Source organism: Manis javanica, chromosome 2 (genome assembly GCF_040802235.1).
Source record: "Manis javanica isolate MJ-LG chromosome 2, MJ_LKY, whole genome shotgun sequence".
Classification (NCBI taxonomy): Eukaryota; Metazoa; Chordata; class Mammalia; order Pholidota; family Manidae; genus Manis; species Manis javanica.
Window position 1 is genome coordinate 2381745 of NC_133157.1, and position 13560 is coordinate 2395304.

Consider the following 13560-nt stretch of genomic DNA (forward strand, 5'->3'; position numbering starts at 1 on the left):
CCTGGGCCCTGGAGGTGGGTTTCTAGACCAGGCATGCAGCGGGGCTGGGCTGGGGCCCCAGGACACTGAGGCGGAAGCAGGGGCGCACCCCAGGCCTGCACTGCCCCCTGGAGAGGGCCACTGCCCTGGATGCTGAGTGCTCTGAGGTCAGCACTGGTGCACCTCGCACGCCTCAGTCAACAGACTGGCCCTGCCCCTGCCCCTGCCCCAGGGGCTGCCTCATCCATTTTCACATGATGGATGGAGCAGCTTTGACAAAATTGCAGCAGACATTTCTCAATGCATCATGAAAGGGGATAGATGAACCTTAGTACAGAATCGGCACATGAGTGTGCATGTGCGTGTCTGTGTGCACATGTGTACATGTGCCTGCACATCTAGAACGTGCCAAAATAGAAGAAGCATTGTCTGCTTCAAAGAAAATGCAGGAGGGAGAAAACGTCCAATAAGCTATGAAGGCCGCCAAGTGCAGACCACCTCAAGGGGATGGGAACTCCGGGGCCGGCCCCCGGCACACCCACCCAGCCTTCTTGGTGGGGCCCAGCCACTGGGGACTGTTCCCACCTTCTAGAATCCCCCCTTTACTGGTGCACGGGGCGGCAGCTCCCAAGTAAGCCGGCTGTATTTCCTGAAGGCTCGAGGGGCCCATTAAATAGGAAGTGCGCTCCTAAAGGGAAGGGCTAGTCCTGCAGCGTCTATGTCCTTCTGCTGAGTGGACCCAGCTGGCTCCTTCCTCATAAGCTGCAGAGACGAGGCCCGCTCGCTCGGGCTGACTTCCCGTGAACACAGGCGTCACACTGGCATTCACGTGCACCCCCTACTCCACACGTTTTCTTTAGTGGCTACTTTGGAATCGAGGGACCCACCCCCACACACGAGATCGAAGGCTCTGGAAGGGCCTCCAAAAAGTGTGTCTGCTGCACAGAATGCGGTGGGAGCTTCATGCCTGCAACTCTCAGACGGGGAGGACTCACCCTGTGGCCCTTCTCTCCCGGCAAGCCAGCCAGGCCGTCAAAGCCGCGGTCGCCCTGCAAGGACAAGAGGCTGCTCAGAGACAGGCGTGCCCCAGCAGTCGGACGGCCCTTCCTCGGCCGCGGCTCAGGCAGCGACCTGCACCTGGGGCCTTAAGAAACCCGCCCCTCGGCGCTCATTCCGCCGCCTGGGTCTGTATCCCGGCTTCTCCCCCAGACAGCATAGCTGCCAACAGAGGGGTGGCTTTTCTCCTGGAGCCACAGACTTGGAGCCGTGCTGGCACAGAGAGGGACATGGGTGCTTGGGGCAGCTGTAACGCTGGGGGTGCCATCTGCTGGTCTGGCTCTGCCATTGCATCCTCAGTGCGCAGGCTGAGCCCCGTCTCAGGGACGCTGCGCACCCAGGGTGAGGTCAAGGGTAGGCAGCTCAAGCCGTCCAGACTCTGATGTCAGAGACCGTGGTTGGCTGAGAGGGACTCGGTGGGCCTTTCCTCTCCTCCTCTCCCCACAGCCGGTCACTGAAGCCCAGAGCCCCTCATTAGCTTGGGATGCCCGGGGAGCCCCTGAGCGCTCATCCGTGCAGACAGGTGAGGTGCACACCTGGCGGTTTGGGTGACCTATCCCCGCCCCCTTCCAGTGAACAGTGTAGGTCTCCTCCCTGCAGGCCACCTTCCTCCGGAGCCTCGCGTGGCCATGGACAGACTCTTCCAGAGCTGAGACGGAAGGGTGTGCCGAGGACGGGGAGGCTTCGGGCCAGCGCTGGGGGCAGAGGGATGGCATGCTGGCCCACAGCAGCTGGGAGGGTGGGGGCTTCCACGGGCTCCGGCTGCAGAGCTCGTGTCCATGCACGCATGATGGCTGAAGTCCCAAGGGGCACGGGTGCCCAACGCTGGACAAGAAGACGCCCCACCCGAGCACTGTGATCTGACCACCTCAACGCCGCATGTTCCCTGCATCGGCCCCTGTGAGCCTCTTATGACACACATGGCTCCTGTGGCCGCGCCTCTACCCATGCTGTGCTCACCACCCACAGATGGCAAGGCTGCCCTCTAAGCACGCCGGCTGCAAGGGCCACACCTACTGGTGGAATTCGCCCCACCACCCATCGTCCTGTCAACGCGCCAGAGAGACCGATCCTGGCCCACCTTCCTCAGCCCAGGGCCTACCCCCAACAGGCGTAAACATCATGAGAATTAGTTGTCATCATGGACATTCTCATCACATAACCTGCACGTTGGCTGCATCACCAGCATGATGACAGTGATGGCCCTGAACGGGGACACGATGACGCAGCGAGTGTGGCCTACCTTGGGGCCAGTCTGTCCAGGCATCCCTCTTGCTCCGTCACTCCCAGCTCGCCCCTGTAACAGAGGTACAGTGTCAAGACAAAGGCATGGCCAGTTCACCGAGACCCTGGAGCGGTGGCTTCTGGGGGCCAAGTGTTGTCCCATGGCCCCGTGTGCTCAGGCCGGTGCAGAGGACCCAGATAGGGGCCTGGGCTGCCGTATACCTCACCACCTTAGCTGTCAGATGGAGATAATGACACACACCTCTCTGTTTGGAGATGGGGCAGGTGAGGCTGCTCTGCAGCAGAGCAGGTGAGGAACTGGTTGGTCTGCAAGCTGCAGGTGTACAACCCAGGAGAGACCACGCCTCGGACGTCAATACAGAACACATGTCCTTCCTCACCTTTGGAAGTCAAAGACCAGAGAGCATAGGGCAAGAGAGAGCAAGCGGCTGGTGTAAGTGTGGCTGGCCAAGGAGGAAATGGGCCCCAGGGCGGTGGGTTGTCTCACTAAGGCCACACAGCTGCCCAAGGTAGAGTCTGCCCTGTAAGAAAGACGCCCCATCCACGAGGGCCGCTCCCACGGCCGTTTTTTCCAGCTATGGAAATAACCGAGGACAAGTCCACGGTCCCCTCCTGAGTGGCCCTGGGCTGAAGGGCAGGGCCCGGACCTCCCAGGGCCCAGTCTGCAGGCCCTGCCGTGTTTGAGGCAACCAGGACTGGGAGAGACATCCACTCGCTAATGAGAAATGTGAGCAGCCCAGGGTGAGGAGCTGGTCCAGATCAGCCGCCTCCCTCTTCCCCGCGTCCTGTGGGCACCTGATCAAACAGGACCATCGCCTGTGACTCAACACCAAGCTGAGAACGTGCAGACAGAAGCAGCTTTTGGTCTCAAAGCACAAGAAAGACAGTGAGGGCGGTGGCAGAGAACCCCAGAGAGAAAGAAGCCTGGGGCCCGGGCAGCAAGGGGATGATGGCCTGTGCTTCCCAGGGTACAGACGGCAGGGGACTGCCAGGGATGACACCTCACCTCACAAAGGGCACCCACCCCACACGGCTCCGGGAGAAATGTGGACGCAACACCAGAAAGGAGGGACCAACGGGGAGCCCCTCCCCAAATTTCCAAATACAGCTCAAGGGAAGCTCACCAGGAAAGTTCACATGGCTGCACTACAGAGAGCTGGCGCCTGCCCCAGGCTCTGTGCCCTCCCACCACCCGTGCCCCTCCAGAGGGCCTCCAGGCACAGGTCCCCCTCCACGCAGATACATGGGCCTGACCAGGCGGCTCTGTGACTAGTCCCATCCTCAAACACCCCTCCTGTCTTTTCTTTTTTCACCTCGCCCTGATGGAGAAGCCATTTTCAATGCAACACTGTTTGCAGAGATACACAAAACACTTAATGAAATAAAACACTTCGCAGAAGCGGATCCAAGATAAATCACCTAACCGTTCACCACGAATGGCCCAATTCCGGCCCTGGTGGCCCCTGTGGAACCGGCTCGTTCAACCCCGTGCCGTGTGCCTGGACCCACCCCACAGATGCGCCGAGCGCCGCCTTGGCAGGCCAGTGAGAGCAAGCGTCCCCACGGTGCCGATGGCCACTTCACTTACTAACTACAGGTGACTCCCAGGACGCGAGGATCCCCGACCACTAAGGACTCACTCACGTTTGCCTTCATGCTCTGAAGCCAGAGTGGGAACTGGTCCCTGAAATGACCAACATCCCTTGAAGAGGTTCATATCTAAACAAATGCTGTATGAGAATGAATTTCTTTTCCCCTCAGTATAAACATTTGCTGGTTGAAAAGATCTACTTGTTAGGAAATGATGGGGGTTAATTAGGATACCTCTAACTTATCAGGATGGTGTTCATGAATTTGTATAAACGTATAAATGCATCTCCTCATGCCAGAGCCATGATTATATGGACACTGACTAGCACCGCCCTCTGGGATTACATTCCAGAGAGTCCCAGGTGGCCAGGAGAGCACCGGGACAAGGGGATGGCCTGAGCACCTGCCCAGGCATGTCCCTCAAACGGTGGCCATTTCTGGAGAAGCAAGACTGCCTCAAGAAAGTGAGGCCGATGGAAACCCTGTCTTCTCAATGCTTACTCCCAAGGGGCCTGGGAAATTGCTTTAACTAAAAATGTTTCTTCAAATTAACACCCAAAAAACAAATAACCCTGATTAAAAAATGGGTGGAGGACCTGAACAGACACTTCTCCAAAGAGAAATACCAACGGCCAACAGGCACATGAAAAAATGCTCCACCTTGCTAATATTCAGGGAAATGCAAATCAGAACCGCAATGAGATCTCACCTCACACCATTCGGAATGGCCACTGTCCAAAAGACAAGAAATAACAAATACTGGCAAGGATAAGGAGAAAAGGGAACCTGCGGATGGGAATATAAATTGGTGCAGCCACTGTAGAAACAGTATGGACATTTCTCAAAAACTAAAACCAGAAATACCATTTGACCCAGAAATTTCACTCCTAGGAATGTACCTGAAGAGAATAAGACCCCCGATTCAAAAAGATACACGTGCTGCTATGTTTATCGCTGCACTGTTTGCGATAGCCAAGATATGGAAGCAGCCTAAGTGTCCATCAGTAGATGAATGGATAAAGAAGATGTGGTGCATATACACAATGGAATATTATTCAGCCATAAAAAAGAAGAAATCCTTCCATTTGCAACAACGTGGATGGGTCTAGAAGCTATTATGCTCAGTGAAATGTCAGGCAGACAAAGACAAATACCATATGATTTCACGTTTTGTGGAGTATAAAAACAAAGCAAAACAGAAGCAGCAATGCAGCAGTGGACTCAGAGATGCTGAGAGGCGATTGGTGGTTACCAAGGGGGAGGGGAGTAGGTGGGGACACAGGAGTGGCCGGGGGATAAAAGGGCACAAAAATTTGTAATCACAATATAAGCTGATCATGGGAGTCCGTTGAACCACTGTGATGTACATTCAAAACCAACGTAAGACTGTAATAAATAATATTTTAATTAAAAAAAAATGTTTCTTAAGCTAAATTCGCAAGCTCAGGACAGTGGCCAGGACGGCACAGGCAGGTGAGCCGTTTCTGCCCCAGGACGCAGAGCACCGGCCAGGGCACCCTGGGGAGTGGGACCCAGGCTTGGGGACAGACTTGCCCTCTGGAGGCAAGGGAACAACCGGGCTTTCCACAGCCCAGCCCGGCCTGCCAGGCAATGGTGTTGGGGTGGGGTGAGCCCTGGGTGGACTCCCACCCCATCAGGGATCCCGCTGCTGTCACAGAGCCAAAGAAAAAACACTTACCCGTCTTCCAGGCTTTCCCGAAGGGCCAGGTGGTCCCTGCACACCTCGGGGACCCTGTCCGGAATCAGAGGGCAGACAGTCAGTGGCACGTGCGTGTTTTTCAGAAGCAAAAGCAAAGCCTTGACCCGTGCTTTTCACCCCAGCCTGTGGCCCGCCATCTCAGCCAACGCGTGGGCAGCGCCCAGACAGGGCACAGGGTCTGCTGCCCCGGGTGGGGGACGGGTACGGGAAACGCCAGGTGGCTCCCACGGCAGACATCCAGGGCTATTTCTGGGCTGCTTCCAGTCTCATAAAGCCACAGCAATGGCCAGCAGCTCCTCTGACAAAACACAGCCTCTGGGACACTACAGACCCGGCCTCCCATACCCAGGAGCCACCCCTTCACAGAGCGAGGGTGCCGCGCCTACGTACCTGTGGCCCCATGTCTCCCGGCTCACCCTTCAAACCACCGCTCCCGGGAGGGCCCTAGGAGACAAGCTCTGGGTTAAGGGAAGCTCAGCAGGCGAAAGCTGGCTGGGTGGCCGGGGAGTGGGGGGTAGAAACTACCAGGCTTGCCCAGTCCCCTGAGGGCCGCAGGGCTCTCTGGCCACACAGCCCAGCCAGCCGGCCTCGGACAGAGCCAAGAGATGAGCTGTGACTTTTCAGTTGTTTTGATCTCCTAGTTTTTAGGAAATTCTGGGCAATGGAGTGTATAAGGGTCCCAAAGCTCACGGCAGTGTCTGTTTCCACTGGAGCTCGCAGCTCAGCTCACGGTACATGTACCCATCTCCTGGCCATGGCGAGGCACGATCACGGGTGGAAGGGAGCAGCCCGGGCCAAGGCGAGGCCGGCGGCCAAGTCCACCCCTCCCGGGGAAAGGGGTGGGGGAACCGTGGAGCCTAAACCCTCTGCTTTCTTGCAAAGTGCAAGGCCACTCGCACTGCCTAGACCCCCGAGCCAGTCCTAAGTGTGTCCAGGAACACTGCATCCTTGTGCAGTGGGGGCAGCCAGGGGGACAGGGGTCCAGGGTCTGCCCCCACACTGAGGTGCTCTTGACTTTGGAAGCATGGCCCCAGAAGAAAGAGGCCAGGAGCCCCTGGGTCATGAGGCCTAACACAGCCAGGAAGAGCGTGGGCCCCCAGACTCCCCAGGCCATGGCAGGCCACCACCCTGTGTGGGACCCTCGCCCGCTGACATGCCCGCGCTAGAATTAGTGCTTCATAAGAGCTCAAAATGCGCTCACTCAGGTGAGCGCTGGGAGCCTAACGGGCAGGGGTGACAGGGGACACCCACCGCTCACCACACACCCTGCAGGACCCCGCCAGTGACTTACCATGGGGCCAGGTCTCCCAGTAAGCCCCATCGGGCCAGCTGGCCCCCTCAAGGCCAACTGCAAGAGAAAATGGGGTGCACTGAGAAATAGCTGGTTTACTGGTGCTGACGGGCGAGACACAGCCAGGCAGGAGCCCTAGAGGGCAGAGGGCAGAGGGCAGACGGGCCCCAGACACCCGGCCCTGCAGCTCCTCTGGGGCCCTAAGTATCCCTCAGGAGAAATCGGTGGGGGGGACCTGGAGGCGGAGCCCCTTCCGTGCCACTCCTGCTTTGGGGGTGGGTGCTCCATCCACTTGGGGTGCTCACAGCCTTTGCTGACCTTCCTCCTGCCCAGCCCACACCGTGCAGAGGACCTGCCCTCTGCCCTCTACCCTCACCCCTCCGAGGGAGCGGAAGTGCGGCCTCCGCCCCCAGCCATGGCGGGGACTCTGCTCTCCTCGGGAAATCAGACTGAATAACATTAATTTCCCACCAGGGCACTCCCAGACCCTTCTAGCCACTGCAGAGGCATTTCAGAGCCCTCTTAGGGTGAACCAAACAGGTCCCAGAGTAGGCAGCTGTTGGCGCACAGCCCCCTGCAACCCACCCAGACACCTGCCAGGGGCTCTCGCCCACCAGCAGGCCACACAGCTCAACCCACTTTCTTAAAGAACCCCTTCTTGCTCCCTTTATGTCACTCGGTGCCCCCTCCACAACACCATTTTCATTTTGGAAGGTCTTTTCATATATAAAATCTTTTTGGAAGCCCATCACCCACTTGGCTCCAACTGAAATATGCACAGATTAAAAGGTGGGTGAGGGAGGCCCAGGTAATCAATCCAGTTGCTGGTAATGGGCAGGTTCCCGACTGCACTGGGCCACACAGGACATCAGCTCCGTGGCAGCAACTCAATACAGAACCCGTCCTGCCATCACCCATGCATTCTGATCATTAGCCTCGGCCCCACCGCACCAGAGTCACATAAATATTGCCCAAACAAGGGGCTGTCTAGCAGCTTCTTGAGACGCCCCATTTCGGGCACCCCACAGAAGGACCACCTGCCCAGCCCTCCTTGCCCACCGGGGTTTGCTCTTATCACAGCCAATCAGCCATCCAGAGCCTCATAGTCAAAAACTCCATTCACTGACCAGCTGGTTCACAGAGAGCAGGGCGGTACCAAGGCAATGCTCCCGGGTCCCCAGGTCAAGTGAGGGGCTTTGGAGCCCCTGGGGTTTCCCACAGTGCGTCCAGAGCAGCCCAGCCACATCACAGGCAGTCCCTTCCAGCAGCCCTGAGGTGTCCCTCTCTGTCCCTGGACCCCAGCAGAGGGCAGCAGCCAGCCAAATGTGGGCCACCGGGTCAGCACATGTGGGAGGGGCCCAGAAATCCCTCACAAGGCTCTGCTGCCACGTCCTTACCTGGGAACCTGGTCCTCAGTGTGGGCAAGGAACCTGAGGACCCTCTTTGGCCTCCCCTGGTGTTCACCTGGCCCCCCAGCTGGACACCGACAGTGGACGCTCCTACAGTCTCCTGAGGCCCCAACAGGCGAGCAATGCGCAAGCCAGGAGAAGGTGGTTCCCCCCACACCGGGCTCTGTTCCCGCACTTACCCGGGCCTGCTGCAGAATGGCTTGGGCCTGGGACTCCTGGGCTGAGACCATGGGGCCTTTGGAGCCCGCATCACCACCCCCTCCAAAGCGGAACTGTAGGGTAAGACAGAGGGTCACGAGGGGACCGTCCTGGGTGCCTGCACAGGACCCTGGGGCCGAGGTGGTGCCCATCGGCCTCTCAGGTGACAGGGGGGCTTGGAGGTCCCGTGGGAAACATCCAGTCCCAGCCCCACTCCCTGAGCACCCCGCCCTCTCTCCCAGCAGGGCTGCCCCAGCCCCACCTGCCAGTTTCAGCCCTGGGGCCATGCCGAGATTCTCCCTATGCCCGGGAGCCTTCTCTCCCTGAGACTCCACCACCCTATTTATTGCAAGGGAAGGCCACTGCAAGGGCCCGCATCAAGAGGCTTAGTGAGGGTGCTCCTGGCTCCACACAGGGTCTCCCTGCACTGGGCCGGCCTCCTGGGCAGCACGGGGTCAGGGAGAAGTGACACCAGCCAGAAGACTGCCGTCCAGGCCAGTGTCCTCCCAGACCTGGGCTCCCATCTCCTTGGCAGACCCACAGGTCATAGGCAGGTCAAGCCTAAGGAAGGACCAGCTAGCAGCACGCCTACTCGGAAGTCCAAGTGGTGACAGAGGCAGATGCCACACAGATTCCCTTCAGAGGGCCAGACTCCTCACCCTCCTAGATGGGCAGCCCTGGGCACCAGTGGACAGGAGAGGCCTTGACTGCTGCTGCCCACTCTGCCATGTCAGTGGGAACACCCCAGAGGAGCCTATTTTTTCTATTAGACAGTTGCCCAGGGTAGTGTGAGTCTGTGGCTCAGACTGTCCCCTCAGGAAAAGGAGCCCAGGGCCACATGCCCTGTGGCATCCTGAGCTCTGAGCCCACCCGCCCCGGTCTCCCGCCCACATGGATGAGGGTACTCACAGGCAGCATGAGCATGGTTCCGGGGGGCCCGGGCAGTCCATCGGCCCCAGGAAGGCCCGGACGTCCGGGGGGGCCCTGTGGACAGAGGGCAAGAGAGCCGTGTCAGCTGCAACAGGGGCGGAAGGGGGCTGCATCAGGATGAGGGGTCAGAGCCGTGGCCTGTCGGGAAACACACTGGACAGGCACAGAATGTTCCAGAACCAAAGCTCAGAGAAAGGAGGGGCTCACTGCGGGCTGAGGATGAGTGAAGCCTTCTGCAGGGAGGGATGCAGAGGGAGGGGGTCCGAGCCGATCGCGAGGGCTTTGGAGAGACACGAGGTGGGAGACTGCAATCCGGTGGGGAGAGGCGGCACTCCGGGCGGTGGGCACCCAGGCACCCCTCCAGGTGTCCACACTAAACTCAGAAACCCTTGCTGACTGCACCACCAGGGGGTGCCCCCTCTGTGGGCCAGCCCCCAGGGACGCTCAGACACAAGACGGGAGGAGGCGCCCACTTGCTTGGACAGACGCAAGGGGCTAGAATAAACCCGAGGACGACACCATGGCCACCACAGATTCTGCTAATCTGGCCTCAAAGGCAGATAGATGCCCTCTACAGATTTGCCAGATGGATTCCGGCCTGTCTCAGGACTACATGATGCAAAACTAACGGGAGAGTTTATTTTCAAAAAAGATGTCGTCTTAGGATTGACTCCCATTCCCAGTCAAGAACAGCAAGAACCTGGGTAGTTCCCTGGGACCCATTGGGAGGGTGGGAACCGCCTGGGACTCGGCGCCCTGCTTCTTCGGAAGTGACTTCATCACGGAGTGATCCCTGTTTCGCGAAATGCTGCGTAGCATGGATTTACAGGGTGAAAAGTGACCACTGGCTCTGCTCCCCCAGGAGGTCCCGGTGCTGAGAGCCGGCTGGACGCCCCCAGCCCCATGACGAAGAGGCCGTCCCCAGGCTGGTGGCTGGGAGAGGGTTTTCATCCCTTATAAGATTATCTTCCATGCCTTGTCCTGCCATTTGCTATTTCTCTTTGCTGCACATCACGGCCTACTTATGAGCTCGGCTTCATTCTAAGAGCCGCAGAGTTTCCACGTGTGATGGACTCCGCCTGGGGAGCCTGTCCCCTCCCGATGCACACGCGGGTCCCTCCCAGCTGTCAGGAGCACGCATGCTGCGTGATGAATGGCCAGCCCTCTTTCCTAGGAAAGTCCCTAGAAGCAGAATCGTTGGGTCAAGGACCACACTTTTTTATCACTAATGGACACAGCCAGATTGCCCTTGCCTGTCATTTTGGAGAAACTTCTCAGAAGATTAAAAAAAAAAAAAAATCCAGAGTGTGTTTTGCTGCCCAGGTTTCCTCTTGGAAATCTGGCACCGACAGCTGCTCACAGCTGAGCTTTGTGCCTCCGAGTCGATCCCAAGACAAACCCTCAGTATAAACATAGGGTCCCGAGGAGGAGATGCCGTCCATGTGGGGTCTACGTACATGTGTGCATGGATGTGGGGCGCTGGGGGCCAGGCAGTACCCTGGGGCAGCCCTCACCTGCTGTTTCCATTCCCAGAGACCCTTATATCTCAGTATGCTTCCTCCCTGCCCTTTCTGAGCCTGGATGCTGAAAATTCAACCTCAGGACTGTGCAAACAATTTCACTCTAGCCACAGATGCTTCCTCTCGACTGTAACCAGACCCTCAGCGGTGCCCAAGAACAGGAAGGCAGGGGGACAAGGATAACCTGGAAGCCCCTGGAGAAAGCGGTGGTGCGGAAGGAAGTCAACAATGCTAACCCCACGCCCACGGGGGTCCTTCTGGAGCTTGAACTTTATGAGTCCTGCACAGCCGCTCACCTGAACCTGCATTTGCCACTGCCTGGAAACATGGTGAGCAGCCCTCTGCCCAGGACCGAGCTCTCTAACAAACCGACTGTCCCCGAGCAGGAAGGTGGCTCCCACTTCTCAGGGCACGAACTCGGGCTAACGATTGCGTGCTCTCTGCTCCACCTTGTGTCGGACACCCCGGACACTCCAGCAAGCTGATGGGGAGGGTGTGGGGACCTTCCTCAGCTCCAGCCACCGGGTGAAAGGTGAAATAAGAAATGTCACCTGGCCTTTGTGCGTTTCTCTGTATCACTTGATGGGCCTTCAAACCAGTGCCCTAACTTGGTCGAACAGCAATGTTGTCAAGCACTGGTATAGAGGGGCTCTGTGCACACTGAGATCTGGCAGAGAAATGTGGGGCCATTTGCACACCAAGACATCACTGCTGGTTAATGGGCTTTCCTGAGGCTGTCTCGGCACCACCCCTGCTTGGAGATGGAGGGACAGGGAGCCCAGACCCCCTGCAAAGCAGCTATCGGCTGAGGCTGCAGATTCAGACTGAAGCAGAACCCAAGAGCCCTCAGCTCAGCACTGGGGAGCCACGTGGGGCCTGGGTCCAGGCTGTGAGGTGGGCTGGGCAGCAAGCAGAAGCCTGAGCTGTGCCATAACAAAGGCAGGGGATGGGGGGAGAGCCCCAAGGACCAGGAGCCTTTACTCTGAGATGTTTTTGCTTTCGCTCTTAGAGAGACCCTGAAAAGGAGAGGGACGTGGCGTGAACCCTCCAGGCCCTGTGGGGGTGGCCTTTCATTTCCAGGCCAGCTCCTGCCCGGTCACGGCTTAGGAATGGCCCGTGAAGAGCTTAGAGGTCACCTCCCACTGCAGGTCTGCAGACTGGGCTCGGGGGCTGTGCTAAGGCTGGGTTCGGGTGGGGCTGGCAGCATGTCCCCGCACGCCGCCCCCCACCCTGCCAATCTCGGCCACCCCGGAGCAGAGGCCGGCTGGAAAGCTGGGCTCAGCAAAGTCCCTAAGCCCCGGAGCCTGCTGGACCTGGAGGGAGGGACCGAGACGCGCCCGAGGCCTGCTTCCATTCCCATGCTCGCCCCCTCTCAGGATGACTCCCCTGCCACATGCTCCCTAAGATGAAAGAAGCTTCCAAGGGGTTCAGGGATTAACAGAAGACTCGATGATGTCTCACGAGGCGGGGACCTGGTCACAGAGCACAATGGCTCCACCAGCCAGGGGACAGCTGTGTCATGGGGCTTAAGGCCTGTGGCTTGTCCCCAGGACACAACAGATACCTGGCACTGCAGAGCATGAGAGTAACCAGGTGTCATGGATAGGAACTGCCGCCCCACAGAGGTAAGTCCCAACGCCAGGAGCACCTTGCAGAGAGCACAGCCTGCCCGGGGGCAGGGAGACGTGAAGCTGAGCCCGGCGTGGCCGGCAGGCAAGAGCGGCCACACGCAGTGGCCTTCCGCACAGTCAAAAGCTTCGTGTGGTCCTCGGCGGGCCCCGTGTCCCTGCCAGCTGCTGGAGAGCCAGTCCGTGCCCGTTCCGGTGGCCCTGGGCGCGAACCCAGCTGGCAGGGAGGGGAAGCGGACACTGGGGGTCGCTGCCCCCGGGCTGGTGTGGCACACACTTTCTTGTACAAGGAGCAATAACTACTGCTCCTCACGGTGTGGTTTACAGGCCTCTCAAGGCACAGGAAATGCACGCATGCAAAATCCCACAGGCAGCCTAACCCTTGGAACACAAAGAGGTGCCAGGTGGCAGGGGAGCCCCCGCGCAGGAGGGACGGCGCAGCAGCATGCCCATGGGCCTGCAGGGGCTGATGGGTGGGGGCCTGCCCTGTGCTCCTCCTGGAGAGTATTAGTGCCTCTCCACTCTGCAGGGAGGGAGGCACCTCTGTGGGGAAGGGTCTCCACTTTGGTCACGAGGCATCTTGGAAGGAACTTGCACGGGGCTCCCCAAGGCCCCGGAGCAGTGCCCAGCCGTGCCCAGTGTCTTGGAGCTCCCCCACCTGTGGTTTGCTTCCGAGCCGCAGCAGGAAGTGGGATCCTCCCGACCTGGGCCCTGGGAGAGCAGCCCCAGCCCCGCCTCCCTGCCATGGCTCCCAGCTGGCCCTAGGCCTCCCTGCAGGGAGTGGACGGGGTGAGGGCTCAGGCCCCTTCTTAACTGATGCTGCCTGGGAGCAAGAAAGGATGTGAGGGTCAAGAAGCTCTGATGATGCCCAAGACAGACGGAGAGTGGTGGGGGCCCCAGGGCATGAGAGGGAGAGAAGACAGTGGCCACTGTGTCTGGCCCAGCGAACGCCTGGGGCCAGGCTGGAGCGGGCTGGCCAGGGCAGGAAATGGGA

General features: G+C 59.0%; 1 protein-coding gene across 8 annotated transcripts in view; it reads right to left on the reverse strand.

The window, feature by feature from the left end:
• COL5A1 (collagen type V alpha 1 chain) overlaps nt 1-13560 on the reverse strand; it is a 149027-nt gene that overhangs the window by 64388 nt on the left and 71079 nt on the right. For all 8 annotated transcript variants that reach the window (XR_005058395.2, XR_005058397.2, XR_012125189.1 and 5 more), the window contains exons 12-18: nt 9398-9472; nt 8470-8562; nt 6882-6938; nt 5981-6034; nt 5570-5623; nt 2279-2332; nt 975-1028 (exon numbers count right to left, since the gene is read on the reverse strand). Coding sequence is in view for 5 of the 8 variants with exons in the window: in XM_037007744.2 (XP_036863639.1) it covers nt 975-1028; nt 2279-2332; nt 5570-5623; nt 5981-6034; nt 6882-6938; nt 8470-8562; nt 9398-9472 (441 nt within the window). In the remaining 3 variants the exon portion in view is untranslated. The remainder of the gene's footprint in view (nt 1-974; nt 1029-2278; nt 2333-5569; nt 5624-5980; nt 6035-6881; nt 6939-8469; nt 8563-9397; nt 9473-13560) is intronic.